Source organism: Talpa occidentalis, unplaced genomic scaffold (genome assembly GCF_014898055.3).
Source record: "Talpa occidentalis isolate TD23 unplaced genomic scaffold, MPIMG_talOcc4v2.1 talOcc4.2, whole genome shotgun sequence".
Classification (NCBI taxonomy): Eukaryota; Metazoa; Chordata; class Mammalia; order Eulipotyphla; family Talpidae; genus Talpa; species Talpa occidentalis.
Genome location: NW_023602073.1, coordinates 84,590,617 through 84,613,159, shown reverse-complemented (window position 1 = coordinate 84,613,159; position 22,543 = coordinate 84,590,617). Strand labels below are relative to the sequence as shown.

General features: G+C 41.5%; 2 protein-coding genes across 2 annotated transcripts in view; one reads left to right on the top strand and one right to left on the bottom strand.

The window, feature by feature from the left end:
* The window catches only part of KCNQ5 (potassium voltage-gated channel subfamily Q member 5), a 504,482-nt gene extending 493,571 nt beyond the window's left edge, over window positions 1-10,911 (bottom strand). Inside the window, 3 exon segments of the mRNA XM_054698932.1 lie at window positions 10,513-10,732; window positions 10,735-10,839; window positions 10,842-10,911. Coding sequence (XP_054554907.1) covers window positions 10,513-10,732; window positions 10,735-10,839; window positions 10,842-10,911 — 395 coding nt within the window.
* A 10,046-nt stretch (window positions 10,912-20,957) lies between these two features.
* On the top strand, window positions 20,958-21,443 carry LOC119253363 (40S ribosomal protein S15-like). The gene has a single exon (XM_037520924.2). It carries the CDS (start codon window positions 20,981-20,983, stop codon window positions 21,416-21,418), a length of 438 nt encoding a protein of 145 aa, XP_037376821.1. The 5' UTR covers window positions 20,958-20,980; the 3' UTR covers window positions 21,419-21,443.
* The last annotated feature ends 1,100 nt before the right edge of the window (window positions 21,444-22,543 follow it).

Here is a 22,543-nt window from a genome sequence, read left to right as displayed (position 1 = left end):
AAGAATGAAATTAAGGACTAAAATACATGGTCCAAATAATAAAAGCTAAGGGAGATACATAAAGTTAAGGAAATAAGCCAGAGTTATTAATAAAAAATTTAATATAAAAAAGGGAATTTGAGCTGGTTAGAATTTGAAGACAGAGTAATCAACATTCCTAATACTATTAAGTTATACACGATTCTCTAATACTAGATTATAGGGATTTAAAATATCATTCAATTTTTTTCAACAAAAATTGATTATGCATATACCGCACTCTATACTAGATCCAAACATATTTTTTGTAATTATCCATTTGATAGGAAGGGTCTTGGGCAGAAAATGGGCTCTCAGTCAACGTGCTTTGGTTCAAAGTCCTGTTATACCATCACTCAGAGGTTGAACTTGAACAGGTTACTGAACACCTTCTTAATATTCTGGTCTATTAAAGGCAGATTATTAATGCTAATAATACTTCTTAGTGCTATTGTGGAGATTAAAAGAGTTAATATGTGTAAAGCCTTTGGAACAATGTCTAGCACATAATCAAAATGAAAAATGACTTAACTGTAATTATTCCTTCAATGTTCCCACAGCTTATGTTCTCGTTTTCTTCCTTAGTCTGATATACCCTTCTAGCTAGTGTTCAACTTCTCTTCTTATATTCTTCCAAAACTAACTGAATATAGTCTATAGTCCCTGTTTCAACTCTTCACTTCTGATACATTTCTCAAAAGCATTCTGGTTTCTCCCCTAACCACTTCACTGAAGGAGAACTTGGTGAGGTCACATTAAAGACTTCTACATTGCCATAGCCAATGGAACTCGCGGGTCCTTATCTTACTAAACCACTGTCTACAATTCATAGTCGATTACTTTTTTAAACTTTCTTGATATTCTCAGTTTCCATGACCATCTGATCATCTTTTTGTCTAGTCTTTCTTTATGTCTTGCTGTCTACTACATTTTACATTCCCTTTCCACTTTTGTTTTGCCAAGTTTCCATCTTTGAACTACTGCCCTCTTTCTTTACATGCCATCCTTGTGGTTTTAATTCTTGTTTGAATTTTATGTCTTTTAAATCTTCATCCACAGCTGTGATACATGTGTAGTTGTGAGTTGCACAGTTGCTGAAAGCTTAGCATTTCCAAAGTTAAATTCATTTCATAACCCCCAAACACTCCCTCAACCTACTGCTCAACCTGCATTCTTTATCCGTTAATGGGTCCACTGTTTATCCAACTATCAAACCAGCAATCTGGAAAAATAAATCTGCCCCTCTTCATCTTCAACATTCACTCATTCATTAATACATTTCAGCACTATCACCATACTTTTTCTCCCTCTTTACTACCATTGCTCCAATCCAATTATCTCTTGCATAATTTGGAACAACAGTTTCAAAATGGGTCTCCTACCTCCAAATTGTCCCCTTCAAGTCATCATAATGAAGCTGGCAAAGTGACTAATCTAAAATGGAAATTCAACGATGTTAATACCTGCCTAAACCCCATCTACCTCAAAGACTACCTATGACTTACAGGACAAAATCCTGAACCTTTGATGTAGTAAGACAGCCTTCTACTACATTACCTCTATTTTTCTCTCTAGTTTCACTAGCAGCCACTATGCTAAATATGGTTAAATATGTGTGCATGTATGTGTATGTGTGTGGCACATACACATTATTATATATTATAACACCTTGACATAACCTTGACATAATATTATTATTCCAATTTTACAGATTAAGTAGGTGTTATTAGAAACAACTTGCATGTAGTCATCAAATTCAGAAAGGTAAAGTTCATTATTTAATCCAAATCTAATCTGTTCCCTAATGGAATTTTCTTGAGGTCAAGGTCCACATCATTCCCTGTTTTGAAACACCAGCATCTAGCACATTAAGTTGTACACATAATGTCTCTTAATTAAATATTAAACTGAATTGACTTTAAACAAAGAAAGGAAAAATCATAGCATAACTATAAAAGGTCATCTTGCCACTAACTGAAGAAGGATAAAATTTTCTCTTTACATGTACTTAAGATATTTAAAGTATGATATAATCTCCATGTTATCAAGAGTAACTTTAGATTATTTTCACTTTTGAATTGCATTTTATTCAAATGTCTTTTTACCTTTAGAGCAGCTGAACAAGGTAAGTGTAAATATTTGCATTAATAACTTCTCTGCTACTGGATACAGTATATATAGTTATATGTTGTGTGTGTGTATGGACCTATATCTGTGTGTATAGGCAGACAGATATAGATCAGATACAGATATAGAATGGAAAAAGCTCAACCTATTTTTAGGTTTAAAAACAGATGATCTCGGGCCTCCCCTGTGGTGCAGTTGGATAAGCACCCCGCCATGAAGCTGTCCGCAGCCTTTGCAGAGCCGGTTCGATTTCCGGCTGGCCAGGGAGAAATCCACATGGCCCAGCAGACCTCTCCTGTCCAGCCATTGCTCCCCTCAGCAGCATCTTTGGTCCATCTGCCTGTTCTGCTCCCCACTCTGTCTTTGGTGAATTCTTTCACCCTCCCTCACCTCTGACTGTACCCCAGTTCTTGTATAAATAAATCTTTAAAATAAAAAAATAAAAAAGATGATTTCAATGACATTTAGGAAAGTCATTCCTTAGGCAAACTGAAAGCAAAGCACCAAATGGATAGACTGAAACTCTTGAGACTCATCAAAGAATTTCAACAATTATTAAAAAAATTCAGCTGAGTGGCTATCTGTATCCCAGGTTGTAACCAAATGAAACTTCAAATAGCATACCTGCAAGTGGTTGAAGAAAAAAAAATTAAAATAGAAACATCTACAAATCATTAACATAACTATGAGCTGTGGCTCTTCAATAATTCCACCTGAAGTTGTTTCACACCACTGGGCTAGGATAAAACATGCTCCACTGGCATTCTGAGCAGCCAAAATAGCCATTTGCAATTAAAAATTAAAACTGGCATCAATTCTTTGCAAGCAGTTATCAAAAGGTTTCTGGCTATCTTCCTTGTTTATAGTGTTTCTTGTATCAATACTTCATTCCATTTTAAAATATTCTTTTTTATGTTTTATTTCTTTAAGGCCATAATATTACCAACACTAATATTTTAATATTTAACACTTTGCAAAATTTCTAATTTTAATATGATCCTCAAATTCTATAGCATTATTTAATTCTTTAACATAGATTTATTTGAAGGGTATAGAGCATTTTTTATGTTACTATACAGTAGCACAAAGTACAGCTTGTATAGGCTCTCTTCATTTAAGAGAAATAGTGATTTTTTTTAAGGAGTGCAGGAAAAAAAATAAAATGCAAGCATTTATTTCTATGGATATTGACCTAATTCAAAATAAAATATGTACATTCATTAGATCTAATTGAGTCCTGACACTGAGAGCAACCAAAAGAGCAACCAAACCAATTTCCACCTTCCACCCAGAAACCAGTTAAGTATATTTTGGAGACCTCGGGTATCAGTAAGTGAATCAATCTGTAAGCATAGAATATCTTTTTGTGGTAATCACTTTTCTAGGCACTGGTAATATAGCAGAGAATAAGATAAGAGCCCTTGCTTTGAAAGAATTGGGTGTAACAGACAATAAACAGATTCCCCCTCCCCCACCCACCAACAAGAAGAGCAGAGATCTAATCTACTTATGTCCTTAGAAAGATCATTTTGGCTACCATGTGGCTTACAGACCTCACTAGAGTTAGCAGTAAAGTTAAAGTGACCAATTTAGGAGGTAGTCCTGGAGCTCAGTGATGAGGAAGATTCATATCATTTCTTTATTGCAAACACTCCTCCTCTATAAGATAGTATTTTAGACTATCCACAGTATTTTTCACCATCTTGGATGGATCACAGACACTACTGTGACATTTTAAGAGAAAAAGATTCAGAGAACCCGAAGGGCGAAATGATTTATTTCAAGTCACAAAGCTAATTCATGGGAAATTTGAGAATAAGGCAGTTAGTCTCCTACTTCTAGCCCTGTACCTTTTCCCTCTAAATGAATCCCAGGTATCTTACTTCTGGAAAAAAAAAAAAAAAAAAAAAAACTTTGGCTTACTATGAAGCTTCCAAGGAAAAAGTATATACTTACCACTAAGCAAACATATATTGAAGGTCTGCTAGATACAAGGCACTTTGCTATTTGCTTGAGACAGAGATAAGCAGATTTTTTGTGAAGGAAGTTCACCCTCTTGTAGGAGCAACAGATCAAGTAAACTATAATAACACAGTGGGGCAAGCACCATTACAATGATATTTCCAGAATGCCACTGGAATCCAAGACAGGGACACCTAAATCATTCTGGGAGGGAAGGAGAAAGGTATGTCCAAGAGGAAGTGATGCTTGAATTCTGTTTGAAGAAACAGTAGAAATGGATAGCCAGGGTGCAAGGAGTAGAAAGAGTCCAAGAGACCAGCATGAGCAAAAGCATGGTGGCCAGTCATGGAATGGAGCAGTTCATTAAGTTAGGGTGCAGGGTTAGAGATGAGGCAAGAAAGATGGGCAGAAACCATGTCATGAAGGGTCTTGTAACCTACTCCAAGGAACTCGGAATTTAACTTAACACTATTGCCTTATGCTTCCCAACCCTCAACCACTCCTCAGTCTGTTACAGGGCAGGGCCCCGCAAACCTGCCTTCTCTAAATAGGTTCTGCCATCCACCACATCAACACAAAACAAATGAGACTTTAATGGGAAGGAACTTTAATACAATTAGGAAACAATAAAGGAAAGGCAAATAATATAGTTTCTAAATCAAGCACCCAAAGTTACCCGTCCCCTCATAGGTAAAAGTCCATCCAAATGGGACTGGCCCAGAGCAAGGCCCCAAAGCCTGCCACAAGTCTAAAGCATCTTGCAGTGGGGACCCACAGAACAGGATCAGAAACAAGCAGACAAGTCTGGAGGGAAAAGAGCAAAATCAAAATCAAGACAAAAACTGCCATTGTCGCCTCCCTATGGTCTTTCACCCACATCTGTGTCACCCAGTCCATGACCAAAAGGCAAGCACAGTTTCTTCACGTGTCTCTCTGCTCCATGTGCCTCCTCCAGGTCTCCTTCTGGCTCTATCCTGCTTCCTTCCTTCCTCCCTCAGTCTCCTCTGCAGCTTCGTCTCTCTCTGCTCAGCTCCACCCTCCCTTGGGTGGGGCAGGAAACCTGGAATCTTCCCCTTTCCTGGGGGCCACCCTGTTGCAAGTCCACTTATATCACATTTACAACCCTCGTGAATACACTGAAGCTGCTATTGCAAAGGTCAGCAGCAACCTCCTCCATGACCAATCTAATTAAAATTAACACATTTTTCTAGGTTTTTCTGCAGCCCTGGAAACAGCTAGCCATACCTCCATCCTGCATACATCTTCCTTCCTTTGATTTTATGAAAATAAGGTCTGCTGCCTCTTTCCTTGAACTTGTAGTTATTTTGTCATATTTACCCAGGTTTTTCTTCAGGCTCTTTATTCTTCCAACCGCAGCTTGATGATGGTGTTCCCCAGGCTCTGACCTCCACCATATGAAATCCTCATTGTATGGTGCATTTCCAGGCTACCTCAAGGGTTCTATTCATTGCTTTAACCACCACTGCCAAAGGCTTCCAAATATAAGTATCCAGACTTCTAGATTAAGTTCTACATATTTAAATGGATTCGTTCATTAAAAATTAGCTTAATGAATGCTCTGTAACTGCCAGAGATGATTCTGGCTGTGAATCCAAGATACAATTGGAAAAGATGGAGTATGCCTCAGTTAGTATTTTGTTCTTACTACCTACAAGCTCCGCCTAAGTGTTTTACAACACCTGAAACTCAAAAAGTCCAAATCTGAACTTATATTGCTTTGCCCTGTATATGAAGGAATAATACTTCCATTCCCCAAACCACCCAGTCAAAATCGCTCTTCTCATACTGAACATCAGTCTGATGGAAAGAAAATCTGCCAGTTACACCTCCTTAATATTTTTCTAATTAATCTACTCCTCCTCCCTATAGTTACTGCCTTAGTTCCTTAAATAATCATCTCTCATCTTTCTAGTCCATGGCACACAATAGAGTCCAAAAAGACATTCAGGAAATAAATTTATGAATACAAGAATATGAGAATGAAAGAAAAAGTTGGACAGTTGGTATCATCTCTTTACAAGCTATTGTGACTCCATTTTGCACCTCTGGTTCATTACCCAACTAACGAAAGACAGATCTTTCCCAAAAGTTGTTTAAATTGCATCATTCTGGGGCCTCCCTGGTGGTGCAAGGGATTAAGGCACAGCACTATGAAGCTATCAGCAGCCACTGCAGCACGAGTTTGATAACCCACAAGCACGAGGGAGGTGACCCACATGGCGAAGCAGACCTCTCCTGTCTTGTCCACTGCTCCCCTCAGCTGTGCATTTCAGTCAGTCCACCTGTTCTGTTCCCCACTCTGTCTCTGGTGAATTCTCTCACCACCACCACCCACCCACCCCCCCGCACTTCTGGCCTATACCCCAGTTCTTGTATGCATAAATAAATAAATCTTAAAAAAAATTGCATCATTCCTCTGATCATCACCATTCAATGACCATTATTATTACAAGATAAAGACTAAATTCCATGGTTAGCATCTGAGAATATCCAATCAGGTTTGTGTGCTTTTTGACCTGCCCTCTTTACCTATGGCCATCTTTGTCCTGCAAATATTGATATGTATCAGTACCTAAAATGAATGTATTGATTTACAATTCCCTATCTCTGCCCAAGCAAATATTGTTCATTCACCCTTGCTTTTCTCATCTCAAAATTAACTACTCATTTGTCAAAACTCAGTTCATGCCTCACTAGTTCTTTGAAGTCTGTGACCTTTCTACCTTCATTTCCACTTCCTTTTCTCTTCAACTTTGTACTTCTGTGATAGCACCGATACATTGTTTCACACTTGATCACAAACCTACCCTTCATCTGGTGCTGGAATCTTTTCCTCTCTGAGAGTGGAGGCCTTAGCCTTATTTATTAGAGAATTGGCAGGAGAAACTCAAATGTTGCAGATGGATAAATGAATGAATGAGTAGATGGTGAAGAGTCATGGAAACAGTTAAGAAAGGGGAAATGATGTAAGATTTGTATTTTAAGAGCAGAGAGCTGGAAGACTGAAAACAGAAGCTAGGTGATTAAGCAGGAGAATGTTACAAATAATCCAAATGGAAAGATATCCAGAAAGACAGAAGGACAGTATCAGCAGCAAAGGAGAGAAGGGAAGATACCTGAAAAACCTCTAAAGTGAACACAGAGAACTTAACAATCATTTGGATGGCCAATGTGAGCAAGGAGATTAAGGAGTCAAGGATGACTTCCAGGTTCCTACTTTGGGTGAGTGCACTATGTTTCTAGTTTAAAATATCTAAAAATTCCAATCCATGGTACTATACTAGGCAAAGCTATATTGGACAAACTGATGAGTTACTTGTATCTGCTACACTGTTTCCTGTGCTCTTTCTCTGAACCACATTTGTTGTCCTGGCAAAAATTTATATATGGAATCTCATCAAGTGCTCCTCTTACTACCACCATTATTCTTCCCATTTTTTTCCTAAAGGAGGGGGAATAATGGAAAAACAATATTCAAAGAAGTATGTCACCTCATTTTGAAAAGCTCATCTAGTAAACTAAAGAACAGGTGAGGACAGGAATCAAGGCTGCCTGATAAATCCCCTAAGAACTGTAAGAACAAGAACTACTAGTCTTCACCAATTTATAAAGATTGGATGAAAATATCTTAAGTAGGTTATCGCTTGCTCTTGCTAGTATTTCACCAATAGGCTAGAAACACTTAAAATCACATTTTATACCATTATAATAATCATTTTTGCTTATCAGAAATGTTTCTTTACCTGAAACATAACTTTAAATGTACTTTTCTTGTTTCCTGGCAGTATAAACACAGGTTGACCAAGTAAATCCATCCCTGAAGTACCTCATTAATCACAGTACACTTGCTCTTGGCAAGAACCTTAATGTGCTACAAAAATAGTTATTAAAGTAAGATTTGGGGATTCCCAGGATGGCAGGGAATTAGTTACATTGCTCTAAAAATTATTTTCTTATAATTCCCTCTAGCATTAAGGTCTTGTTAGACTTACAATTGAAAATAACTTTGTTTTTTTTTTAATTTAATAGATAAAGTACAGCTATGCTAAAGTTCATTAAAACCATGAGCAGCAATTGCCAAAGATGGCCTGTCCCCCAGGATCAGCTATAGTTGTGAAGAATCCTTTCAGATGACACTATCCAGTCCCTCTTTGAGCTAATGTGGCTCTAGCACCCCTATCTAATTGCTGAAGCATTACAGTTTCAAAGTCTAATGTGTGTAATACATAATTTCACTTAAGCACATACTGATAGTTATGTGATTTATTTTTTATTTACCATTAAAGACATTGATAATTATAATCTAGAGAATTATTCAAATCCCAAACTCCAAAAATTTTAAAATTCTGTAAGGTCACAAAAACTTGTTAAACACCAACCTATTGGGAAAACATACTACAATATAAAGTCTTATGTCATGTTCAAGGATAACACAGAAGATGCAAAATAGGAACACCAACCAAGAATGTGTCTCTAGTCCTCTCTGAATATACAATGCATAACTGACCAAAAATTAAAGGCCATAAATGGTATGAATTGTAAATCCAAAAGCTATGACTATTCTGAGCATACTCTTCTAAAAAAAAAAAAATTACCCATACAATAAAAAAATTACCCACTGCTGCCACAGTGGGTACAAATCATTATTGCTAAATGTTTCAGTAGATTCAGACTGGCCAAAATAATGTACCAGGTTGATTAGGAAATAGAATTAATTATATGTCAACTCAGAGGGGATGCACATGAACAGTGTCAGTAGTGTTTCTCTTTATCTAGCATTTATTACAGTAACCACATCTACATCAATGTGAATCTTTCATAAGTGAATAATAAAAGTTATGCTTTTTGCTAAAATAATGAGGTAAGACAACGTTCTCCCTGTGTACATTGTAAGATGGAAAGTTGGCTGGAACATTCTACCTAATGCTACATGTTCACATCAATCTGAGACTGTAAAATTTTCCAGACACCAGAGCCCCGCAGATTGTAGACTCTACCAATTTCCTGACTCCTACAGTGGTCAAATTCCAGGTTCACCTATTTACAAAATCAAACCCTTCTTCCACGGTATTTAAAAAAAAAAAAAAAAAAAAGTCAGGTGAGAGCTGTTTGGATAGCATGCCTCATTTGAAAAGAAACCTAACTCACATGTTTAAAACCTATTTACTAGGAAACAAGGAATGTATCCATAAGTGCCCGCTACTTCCTCTACAGGTCTCCTAAGGCTGACGTATTTATATTTCATTTGAACGTAAAGACGCAGAAGGAAAGAACTCAGAAGAGAAAAATGAGAAGAAGAAAAAAACACCTAACTATAGTCAGGGCATACAGCATAAACACTACCTAAAAATGTCCAGATTAACCTGTCTCTAACAAGAGACTGAATGAATGGACGTTGTGGGAAAAACAGTAGTAAACTTTAAAGCCACTGAAAGGTTTTTAATGCCTAAGGGGAAAATAAACATTTGCTTCCAATCATTTTCTCATTAAGCATTCTCTGCTAGATGGCGAAGCCTTACTTAACACACACACACACACTTTGACTCAGCGCCACAAATGCCTACTTAACCCGCTGCCTGATCACTGTCCCGGGCGGCTCAAGGGCGCGTCTGCACCGCACCCCAGCCCGCGCCGCTACACCCCAGACGCCCCGCTGGCCCCCGCTTTCCTCTGGAGCGTCGCCTCCCCTGGCCCTGCTCGCGGCTGAGAGACCGCGGCCACCTTCGTGGCAGGAAAAGCTTCGTGCGCGGACAGATTTTCCGTTGCCGGTGGCTGGGGTGGCGGCGAGGCGTGTTTCCGGGCACTCTCAAAACCCAGTCAGCCGCTCACCCCACCAAGTAGCAGCTTCCTCAGCTCCGCCCCCGGCACCGAGCACCCCGCGGTCTGCCCCGGCCTCCCCGCCCCGTCCCAGCGCGCCGGCACCTCCGCGCGCGCAGCAGCCTCACACCCGCGCGTCTCCCCTCGCCTTCCCAGCTCCCGGGCGCCCCGTTCGGTTAAAGTTTACGCGTCTCGGGACCTAATCACTCCCCATTATCCGCGCAGCCTGTGTCCCCCGTCTGGCCCGCTCTCGCCCGCGGCGCCTGAAGCTGCCGGGCAGCACGTTTGGCGAGCCGGGGCGAAGGTTCGGTCTGGGGAGCTGGGGCAGGGGGAGCTGAGGGAGGTGGAAGGCTCTCGGAGGAAGCCCCAAAACACGTGCAAAGAAATAAAAGCCACCACGTGTGCGCGCGCAAGTGTGAGTGTGTGAGTGTGTGTGAGTGTGTGTGTGTGTGCGCGCGCGCGCCCAGGCCCCGCCACGGAAAGGGCACAGCGAGAACCTGGGGGGCCAGGCGCACCGGCCCCCGGAGCGGGCGTGGCCGGGGGTCCGCGGGGGTCGCGGGTACTCACACGAACGCGTGGTAGACGAACGCCCAGCCGCGGGGTCTCTCCAGCACGTTGTACAGGTAGTTCTGCACCCGCCGGTACTTGACGTTGCGCCGGCAGCTCTGGCCACTGGTGTAAGACAGCGGCTTCCCCAGCAGGCTCATCCGGGCCCCCTGCTTGCCCCGGCGGCTCTCCCTCAGGCCGCCGCCGGCGCTGCCGCCACCGCCGAGCGCGGCCGCGCGGTGCCCAGCAGCAGCAGGCCGTCGCCCCTGGCGGCCGCCGAGTTCAGCAGCACCCTGCCCCGGCCCGACTCCACATCCTTCATGCCGCTGGCCAGGCGCCCCCGCCCGCCGCCGCCGCGCCGCTCTTCACCCAGAGCCCGGCGGCGCCGCCCTCCTCGCCTCCCGCGTGGTGGCGGGGCATGGCATCACCACGGGCACGGCGAAGGGGGCGCCAGTGCCTGCGGCGGGGGCAGCGGCCTCATGCGCGCCGGCGGCTTTCGAGAGGAAGCCGCGGCCGACGGGGCGCCCGCCGGCCCGCGACCTCCGAGTCCCGGGCGGGGAGCGGGCGAGCGGGCGGCGAGCCTCCCGGGGCGCGGGGCGGGGGCGGGGGGACGGCGCGCGGAGGAGGCACCGGAGTCCCAATTTCTGCCAGCCCTTAGCTTCGAAATCGAAATCGGGACCTGTCAGGGACGTCACTTTGAGAGGGTTTCTCTTGCCCTCTCTTATTTCCGCGGCTACGGCTCCCTCCTTCCGAAGTGCCCCGGGTTGGGGCGGGGGAGTGCCGAGCGCTCTGAGGCGCGCTCCTACGCGCGCACACCCAGCCCCCCGCTCCCCCTGGCTGCTCCCCCTTCGCGCTCCACGCCCAGACTGCGCCTGCCCTGCTCCCCCGGAGGGGGCCCGGCTCCGGAGCCCCTCTCCCAGGCGCGAGTTTGGGTCGGCTCCCCCTGCGGCTGTGAAGCGGTCCGGAAGGTTAAGTCAGCCTCGTGCCAGGAGAAGAAACAGGGGATGAGGGGCGCTGCTCTCTCGCGCCCGGCCGGGTCCTGCCATCCTCCCGCGAGGGGTGTGAGCGGGCGCGGCCCTGCCCTGCCCTTCAGGTACCAACCAGTCCCCGAGCGGGCAGTCTGGGTGTGGGCGCCCGGGCTCCCGCGCAGCTGGCGAGTCCTGGGCAGTTCAGTGTGCAGACCCGCGGGGCGCCACCGCCACCCTGGCGAGGCGGGGACCGGGCATCTCCCCGCGACTCACTCCGGCTTGCGGGCTGTGACTTTCCATCCCAGCATCAGACAGCAAGTCCGCGAGTAACTGGACATCTTCCCGCCCGGGGGTGGAGTGTGGGCAGGGCATAAGACTCCCAAGTGGCCCCTCGGTAGTCAGGAGCTGCACCCGGGCACCGCCTGACAGCCGCTCGAAGTCGGGGAGAGCGAGCCGGATTCACTCCGTCAAGAAATTTCCATTTAAGTCCGAGAAAGTCATAAAACTGCGAAGTCTCGGAGTGGTGGTGGCAGCTGCCAGTGTCTGGGAGAAAAATCCTAGAGGGCTTGGAGCGCCCAGGACACCGGCTTCTCTACCCCCCTCCCCCACCACCACGAACTGTAAACTTACATGGTAAAGGACTTGTTGCAAGTTACCACTGACTAAGTCTCCCACCACCTCGGACACTCCTGGTGGCCTCTGGCCTTAAGCAGTATTTCATAGTAAAGCACAAGCAGTCAGACATCACCATCAGCTTGAGGAAACTGAAAGAAAGCCAGACCTGTGAACTTCTAACAGAGCGGGTCCCTCCTCTGGTGCCCCCCAGTATGAAAGAAAGCTGAAAGAACTAAGCTTCCACTACAAAGCCATAACGGATCTTTGCAAAGTGATGATCCCATGTCCCTTTTTTCCTTCCAGAAGCCTAAAACCAAGACAGTACTAAGGCAAAAGTCTTATTTCAGCTCTCTCAGCTCGCCCTCCTGTGCATACACCCACGCCCTAGGCAGCTCTTTCGGCAGCAGCTCCATTAAGTGCTTTACTGTTACTTTTTGTGTCGCTATTGTTTGCAAGAAGCATCCTTCCCGGCTCCTTAGTCATCTGTAAGAACTGGCATCCCTGCCTCCTTTTCCTAATGCCTCTCGGTGACCGGTTCTAACTCCAAGCCGCTTGATGCAGCTGGAACGTTTGCCACACGACTGTGCTCCACCAAGCACTGATACCCAGAGCCACTCTCGCTTTCCCCTAATTCACTTCACACCCACGCACTGTGGAGGTGAGAGAGAGATTGCTCCTTGCCCTGCTATTGGCACGCAGCAGATGAAGAAAGCGCCCTGGAGCAAACTCTCCAATCCTAGAGCAGCGCGAAGACCCTGGCTGCGCGCAAGGGAGGGAGGGGGGTGGCGGTGTTTGCCATTGCTATATTTATACTTCCCCGCGGAGTTTCTGTGCAGGGACTTTCAGGGTGAACGATCTAGAGATTGAACACGACTCGCGTGCATGCGTGAAACTTGAAAATCTTGTTTTTTCTGCAGGCAAGAAAATGAAAACTATTTCCCCTTAACCTAGTGGTTTTCCTCCTTGCTAACCAGCATGACAGGGTAGGTGAGGTCACTTCCATCTCCTGAGTGCTTCTGGGCCCAGCTTGCAGGCAGAAAGTCTTGGGAAGGCAGGATACAGACTCGCTTGGGGGGAAGAAAACCAGCTCTTAATTTCCCAGTAATACTGTCCTGAAAGTGTAGGATTAATATTAGTGTCATCATGATGTTGATTATGCAAATGTCACTGGACTTTAAAAAAAAAATCACGTGTCCATCAGCAGTGTTGGGGGGAAGACCTTTGGGGACATTTCTTTTAGAGTAAACTCCAATTAAAAAGCTAACCCAGTGGAGACCTGCCCAAGAGTTCCAACAGATAGTGTTTATGGGTTACTAGGAAGCCCAGAATCTCCTTTTTCAGTTCAGTCTCCCTTCCACACAGCAGGGTTCATCTCCAACAAAATATACACAAAGGAGCACATGGTTTTATTTCAATGTCTCTGCCTACTACCATTTGGAAAGAGGCTTTTACCTGCCTGCAAGTTCTAGCCCTCCTGACCTTGCAAGCTTGGGGGAAAAAGCAGAGGAGACTGCATGGTCTCTCCCACCAGTTCTCTATATGTACCTTGCTTCCTTTACCACTGCTAACATCCCTCCAAAAGCAAGTATTAACTGTGGGGAAAACAGTGTTGTGATTAAGTTTTGTTGTTGTTGTTGTGCCTTTGAATATAGATGTTGCTAGGAAACTGCCTTTTATTCTTTTTGCTGAAATACTGAAATCTAAACATCAGAAGAGAAGGTAGGCAGCCATACTTCAAGGAGTAGAATAGCATAGTCTCATTTTCTGTGGATAATAATTGCATTAGAGCATCATAAAGAGGTATAAAAGGCAAAGGATAACCACCCTTTTCAAAGGCAAATGTTTACTGCTAGTATAGAGCAATATACCATTGATTGACCCTCTACATGCTTTGGCAATTTCTACCATTCTTTGCACATTTTGTGAGATGCCTAACTGAAATTTATGACCTTGGAAACTTTTATTCTCTGAAGTCAACATGGAAATGGTTTCAATGGAAAATAGTTACTAGAAATATTTTAGTTTTTTCTATTCCATTAAATTTTTCTTCTGAAGGGTACTCTAAAACAGAAATAATTGAAAATTCTATACAAGAGCCCATAAAATACTTTTAAGGCAAAATAACTAGATCTGAACTGGTTTCCAAAATGTCAGACACTCCATTCTGTTACCCTTTTCCTTCTCTATGCCTCCCCATTTTCACAAAGCCCTACCACCTCACATGCCTTCCCATTACATATGTTCATGGTTCTCATCAACTAGTGATGATGTGACACTTTTCAGTGATATGAATGTACTTCGTTCTATTGTGAGATTCCTAGGTCAACCAGAGTGGTAATGATAAATGGAATCCTCAAACCATTGAGCGAAAAGGAAGTTTACAGATGAAGAAATGGTAATTTGTTCTTAGCTGCTGTTCAATGAATTGCCCAGGGCTCAACTATTTGATGGGTATAGGCCTAAAGGTAGAACTCAAGTCTCCTGAATACAATGCTCTTTAAGGTATACCATTCTTTAGGTTAGCTTTTAATTACCACCTATAAAGTCATAAAAAAATAAGGGTGGAAACTATAATTGTGTCTGGTTAGGCATCTTATTAGAACCACTAGTTTGCTAAACATATTTATCTCCTCTTACTATTTTTAATGTATCATTAGTGTACTCAATTTAGTCATGTTTAGTCAAGAATTCTTATATGAGGCGAAACACTACATGATATGCACATCAAAGACATCTTTACAGACCCATCACCCAAAGCAGTGATAGTAAAAGCAAAGATAAACAGCTGGGACTACGTCAAATTAAAGAGCTTCTGCACAGCAAAAGAGACAATAACCACAACAAAGAGAAAGCTCACCGACTGGGAGAACATTTTTGCACACAACACTAATGATAAAGGACTGATCACAAAAATCTACAAAGAGCTGATGAGACTCAACAAAAACAAAGAAAATATCCAGTCAAAAAATGGGCAGAAGAGCTAAAAAGAAACTTCTCTGAAGAGGAAATGCAAATGGCCAACAGGCATATGAAAAAATGTTCAACATCACTTGTAATCAGGGAAATGCAAATCAAAACTACCATGAGATGCCATCTTACACCAGTGAGAATGGCACATATTAAAAAAAACTAGCAACAACAAATGTTGGCAAGGTTGTGGAGAAAAAGGAACTCTTTCGCACTGTTGGTAGGAGTGCAAACTGGTCCAGCCACTATGGAGAGCTGTGTGGAGATTTCTTGACCTACTAAACATAGAGCTTCCATATGATCCAGCAATTCCACTCCTAGGTATTTACCCAAAGGACACAGAAACATCAATTCCAAAGAGCACCTGCACCCTTATGTTTATAGCTGCACTATTTACAATAGCTAAGCTTTGGAAACAACCCAAATGCCCCAAAATAGATGACTGGATCAAGAAGATGTGGTACATATACACCATGGAATATTACTCAGTATTCAAAAAAGATAAACACATGCAATTTGCAGCAACATGGATGGAGCTGGAAGGGATCATGCTCAGCAAAAGCCAGAAAGAAAAAGAAAAATACTGGATGGTCTCACTCATAGCAGGAATCTAGAAAACTTAAATAAGGGACCAGGAAAAGGAATAACTGTAAGAAAGAAAATATCAAAAATCAAGAAACAACTATGAACCAGAGACACTCTATTGGGGAGTGGGGGGCGGGGAAGGGAGGGCTTGGGGTCAAAATAAGGGGGTTGTAATTGTATGGGGAATATAAAAATAAAATTTAAATAAAATTAAATAAATAAGGGGTGGTGCAATTATATGGGGGAATATAACCAAAATGAAAATGCATATATTGTGCAAAAATGAAAAATGGTGTAAGAATTACATAAAATAAAATGTTATTTAAAAAAAAAGAATTCTTATATGTAAGGGATGTGAACTTGAGCTCCTCAAGATGTTTCTGCAGCAAGCAGAAAATGGCCAAGAACCCAGAGCAACATCAGAGATCTAAGGGTGGTTAAACTACATGAAGATTCTAAAACAGTAGGGATCCTAGTCCTGCTCCACACAATGAAGGAGGAGGCATGACCCCTTTCAAAAGAACTTCTGGTCCAAGGATGCAGAAAGCACACAAGTAAGAGGGTATATGGATGCAAAGAAAGTCTGGTAGGGGAGCAGATACTGGGAAAAGGGCTTAAAATATTTACCATGATCATTTCAACAATTATCAAAACTTATTTCTCTAGGAATTACTAAAATAATGTGCTGATCACCATTCTCAGAGAAAACATAATTGCAGATGCTTACTGCGTGCTAGACACTGTAATTTGCAATAATTATTTCACTTGATTCTTGATGATAATTTCATAAGCAGATACTGAAATCATATCCAGATTATAGGGAAAGAAACTGAAGTATTGACAAAGTTAACAATGTTTCAAAACTAATAAGTAGTATTAAGCAAGACTCAAATTTATGGGTGTTGAATGCAAAAATAGAGCAAATGAAAACAAAACCCCATTTTAATTACTAAATTTACATTAACTTTTGAAATAAAAAGTAAGCCAATTTTTGTGTGTTAATAATCTTCAGAGTTTCTCTTTCCAAAAGAAAAGTATTGGAAAGTTTCTATTAGTTTTTTTAAAGCAGGATTTTGGATATTATTTTAAACACAGAAATGAGTCCTGTTCAATTTTCCTGCAGCAGTAAGGACTTCTCTGCATAGATACATTTTTTGTATTGAAAATTTTAACAGTCCCAAATCTTGTCTGTTTCTTGAAATGACATTTATATTTTGTTTTCTCTAACACTACCTTTAATTTTATTCATAGAACCCAGTTCACTGTATTTGTCTATACCTGACTTCATTTTTTTCTGACACATTAGTATGACAGCACTATTCTCTTTCAAACAACTACTTAAACACTTCTTTCTGGAAGTAATTTGAATATAGTTATTTGATCTTTATAGAATTATATAGAAACTGTGTGAAGCAGTTGATACATAAGGAAAATCTCTCCTCTGAGCTAGTGTACTAGAAAATTCTGTTATAATTCTGTGCCCCCTAGTGGTACTGACATTTTACCATAACCTTTTCAAAGAGGAATTAAGAAACATCCTTAAAGAATATCCCAAACTATTCATTCTCTCAACAAGCAATCATTAATCATCAGTTGCTGTTCTAGCTGAGTCAGTGTACAATAATTCTGATTCTTAGCATGTTGATGAACCAGTGAGGGAGAAGAATGGACAAGCAATTATAAAGTGGCAATGAGTTCAGAGATTTGCTCAGGATGTTATAATAAGCTACAGAGTAGCTTAGCTGTGCTAAATCTTAAGGAATAGCTGGACTTGAGTGAAGACTTGAGAGTAGGGTATTCAAAAGAGAAAACATTTGAGAAAATGTGAAATCTTAAGAACTGATCATGCATTTGTTACCATACACCTCTGTGAGGGAGCCATTTTCCTCACCCCCTCCCCTGCCCCCTCCTTAATTGCAGCTACCTTGGATTGCTAGACCCAGTATGCCATGAATCATATTTCCTGAGCAGGAGAGCTACTGGGAACTATGGGTGGAGCTAAGTAACCAGATGAATCCATATAACACAGAAGGTAGGAAAGCAAGCAGCCCTACGCTCTTGCTTCTCTGGCTTTTACTTGGATTCAGAGACTTGTAGGAGACTTAAAGGAAACACATAGAAGAGAGACATGTAGAGACACTTGGAAGAGCACATGGGCGAGAGGACTGGAAAGGCTGAGCCTGGTCCTTGACAGAGACAATGGCAGCTATTATCCTGATGTGATATCTTTAGTTTTTTTTCTCCGTCTGTCTCAGCTATCTGGGTCCTGCCAAACCCCGCTCTTATGGTTCCCTGCCAGAAGACCCCCTAGACTTGAGGCTAGTTTTCACACCTCATGAGTTCAGCTTCATGTTAGCCTGTTTAGGCATTTTTTGCTCATGAGGGCAGGGGTAATTTTGAGAGATTTATTGGGAAACTATTATTTGGAATCCTTTCTTCTCTCTCTATGCACACTATAATTTTACTAAATATTCACACTAAAAATCTACTCCCTTTGTTTCTGTGCATACAAATGGCTGAATCCCTTTCAGGGCATGCATACCTTAACAATTTGGGGTCCCATTGTGCCCCTTGGTAATATACTGACACTTTGAGTAGTAGTTTGATTCTACTAGAGTCCAGTGTAATTTTGAAGGTGTCTATAGGAGGAGGAAGGAGACAAGGCAAGGGTCCCATAGCCAAGGAACTCTACAAGAAGTTGAGATTTTATCCTGACTTGAGAAAGGAGACAATGGATGAAAGTTAAGTATGGAACTCTTCTTATTCCTACTTATAATTTCAAAAGAAGCTTTGTTAGCAATTCAGTTTAATGAAAACAAAATTTTGATTGAACATCTGAGTGGCACACACAATTCCACTTGGGGACGCAAAGATGTATTATCTATGTTGGAGGTTAGTGAGCACTACCAATTGAAGGACAGGTGCCAAGTCTTACTTTCAGTTTTCAGTAATGAGTATCTGGGTGGATGGTGGTGAATCATTGACTTAACTAGGAAAGAGCATCTGGGGAGGCCGTCTCAGTAAGGGGAAGGTACTGAGTTTGGTTTTGTATTGAATTTGGTAGGTCTATTGAGATAGCCCCATGGAAATGTTGAGCTGGATAGACGAATCTGCAGCTGAAAAGGGGAGCTAGCCAGGAGTCAAAATCTGAGAATCAGTATATACATGATGGATGAAAGTGATAGGTTTGGGATCAGATTACTTGGGAAAATATGTAGATTAGTTTAGTGAGAAAGAGGACTGAGGACTCAACTTTGGTGAACATGAACACTTAGGGTCTAGGAGAAGTAAAAAAAAAAAAGGAAAGAAGACTGAAATCAAGAAAACTAAGTAACTACTGAGAACCATGGCCACAATAACCAAAACAAAAGTCTCCAAAGGGAAATGCTGGGAAGAGATCAAATAAGATAAAGATTCTGGTTTTGTCAACAAGGAGGTAATTTGAGGAAGTTGTTTCTGTTTATTTGTTTTCTGACAGAAATGTAGTAGTAGAAATAAGGTTAGAGAGGGAAGAAAAAGAATTCAAAGATAAGGAAGTGGAGATAATGATTCTGAGGGGTAGTAGAGGGGTAGCAATAATCAGAGGATTTGGGTGTGAAGAAAGATCAACACAAAACCATGTTGATTCATCACCACTCTCACAAGGTCTATGGCTAAATATGAGCTGCATTTGGACAACTAGGCTCAAATCTGGATTTACAATATTTCCCTCAGGCCTTAATTGTGAGGTCTAACACAACTTGGACAACTATTGGTTTTAGAAGTTGAGTTTAGAAATTTTATTGCATTTTAAACAAAAATATCATTTTTTTCTTTCTGACATTTCAGAAAAAGATCAATATAGTAATATACTTTTTTGTGTTAAGTTTTATCTGGAAGGAAGGTGCATATTGTGTAAAGATACATTTTTATTTGATTTTATTTATAGTAAAAGACTGAGGATCATCCAGGAAAAACGACAAGGAAAAAAAAGCCAATATCTTAAAATTTGACACAGATTTCAAGCAGTACTGCAGTGAAGAAATTGGCAGGACTGGGGGCACTCAGGTTCTTGGATTTTTAACAAGATATACATTTTTATCTCTTTTTTGGGGCGAAGATTCTAAGTAAAAGTATATTAATAAAAAGGCTATTAAAATTGTTTCTGAGGGCCCCCCCTGGTGGTGCAGGGGTTAAAGACACAGCACTATCAACTATCAGCAGAAACTGCAATATGAGTTTAATCCCTGGGCAGGAAGCTAACCCACACTGCACAGTAGACCTCTCCTGTCTCGCCCTCAGCAGTGTATTTCAGTAGGTCCCCCTGTTCTGCTCTACATTCTGTCTCTGGTGAATCCTCTCACTTCCACCTCCCCCTACACACCTCTGGCCTACATTTCAGTTCTTGTATGCATAAATAGACAAATCATTAAATAAAATTATTTCTGTAAAACAGTGACTTACAGACTAGTACTATTTGTTTGGTTACTTAGAGTAATATTTCCTGACTTTTTGAGACAGGTTACAAAATGATCTGACCCATGGTGCATTGGGGGAAGCCAGTGACAGCCAGAGTTGTGAAGTCTGGGCCTCCAGCTGTTCTGGCACCTGCAGCACTGTGCTAGGATCTTCTGAATTACGGAAGAGTTAGAATTGAGATGCTACTGCTACAAAGAGACACTGGGTCTTGTGTAGGAATCTTGAAAGTAAAATAGTTATTTTGCGTGAAAAGCAAGTATCCTGAAAAAGAGAGGAAAAATGGGATTGCAACCAAATTGTTTTGTTTTGCTACTATAGTGTAAAATTTTGATGAAATACAATATAAGGTCAATGAAACTGGGAGTATTACTTGGCATATTTTCAAAGTTTTGGGTTTTGTTTCTGGATATTATTTTCTATGTGAAATTGAAGCATATTGAAAAATAAGAGGGAAAAAGTTGAAAAATATTTTAAGGAAGAAGATATTTCCTGATCTAGATAGAAGATTAAAAATGAAGAAATTGGGTGCCACAAGACCTAACATCATTTTAGGGGATGAGAATAAATATTAATTGCTTTTAAATTCCTCAGAATTTAGAGTAAAAAAACATACTTGTAAACTGTGGGATCCTGATTCCTGACAATTACTGAATTTCTCTATGTCTTCATTTCTTTCATGTTTAAGGATAAATAATATCTTTATCACAGGGCTTTTGTGGGGAATAAATAAAATAGGTCATATCATAGCTCTGATACATAGTATACATAATGCTTGATAAATGTTAACCACCACTACTAATACTCACACATAGCAAGATTTGCCTTAGGTTCAATTTGTGATTAATGCACAAATTGAAAATAATAGCCAAGGCGGTCCTTTCTGAAGAGGCGACGGGATGGCGGAAGTGGAGCAGAAGAAGAAGCGGGCCTTCCGCAAGTTCATCTACCGCGGCGTGGACCTCGACCAGCTGCTGGACATGTCCAACGAGCAGCTGATACAGCTGTACAGCTCCCGGCAGCTGCGGCATCTGAACCGGGGCTTGCATAGGAAGCAGCATTCTCTGCTGAAGCGCTTGCGCAAGGCCAAGAAGGAGGCACCGCCCATGGAGAAGCCAGAGGTGGTGACGACACACTTGCGGGACATGATCATCCTGCCTGAGATGGTGGGCAGCATGGTGGCCGTCTACAACGGCAAGACCTTCAGTCAGGTGGAGATTAAGCCTGAGATGATTGGCCACTACCTGGGCGAGTTCTCCATCACCTACAAGGCTGTCAAACACAGCTGGCCAGGCATTGGGGCCACCCACTCCTCCCGCTTCATCCCCCTCAAATAGCCTGCATGACCAGTAAAGGCACAGACTTCTCTAAAAAAAGAAAATAGCTGATTAATATTCTGAAACATTAGCTTCTGTGATTTCTACCTGAAATATAACAAAAATGAAAATGCTGGAAATATGAACTTGTAAAACAAAAGTAGATGTTTTTTTTTTTTTTTGAGTAAACTTGGAGATAGCACAGAAGTGAAATTTTACGTTTTGCAGATGATAGCTTTCACGTGAACAATCTATAAGTTTAAAAGCAAATGCAAGCAGCCATATTTGATAATATTACCAGGTTATGCAGTCATAAGCATATAATTTATTACAGGCTACTAGATAGAACTATACAAAGTAAACCTTAAATATATAGCTTTGGATATTATACTTCAAATAGTAATATTCAAATGGTAATGAGTGTTTAATTCTTATTTTTTAATATTTTAAATTTTTCTTTTTTTACTGCAGTAACATTGGCTTAGAATACTATATATGATTTAGGGAAATACAATTACACCTCCTCAGATGTATGTTACAAACCACACCCACCAAGTTTGCTCTAAAATGTGTGTGAGGTTTCAGATGTCTGGTGATAGGTGTTGAATTCTTCACTCTAGAATATCTGAGAATTTGTTATTCTGGAGCTTTACTGGATGATAGTAGTTTAAGAATTTGGGGGACGTCTTAGAAAAATTCAAAAAAATATACCTGTTATTTTGCATGCAACTTCTACGATTCACAGACACTCTAACCAATCCATAAAACTCAGGTCTATTGATTCCAGAATGTGAGTTCTTATACTGTGTGCCTAAAGAAGTGAATTTTATAAGGATTCTCTGGAGGTTATCTTTAGGATGCCTTGTATTAGATCCATGGGACTACCTGAAGTAGCAGTAACTTCCTTGACTTAAGGAGTAAGCCCATGCTATTTCTTAGACTGCAGTTAAGAATCTCCTAGTGACACATCAAGGAGATCCTAGGGCCGAAAGGGTAATGGTCACCATAAAGCCCTTGCATTGGCTATACTGAGATTACAAATCTATGTGATGGCTCTTTCTGTTTCAAGTGTTAGAATGAGTCCTTGAACTCTCATTGCCTTCTTCATATGGTTATACTATAGGAGCACATTTACTCCATGATATT

Bases quoted from the DNA above. Each gene is read 5' to 3' on its own strand.
- LOC119253363 (XM_037520924.2), top strand. From the start codon at position 20,981: ATGGCGGAAGTGGAGCAGAAGAAGAAGCGGGCCTTCCGCAAGTTCATC.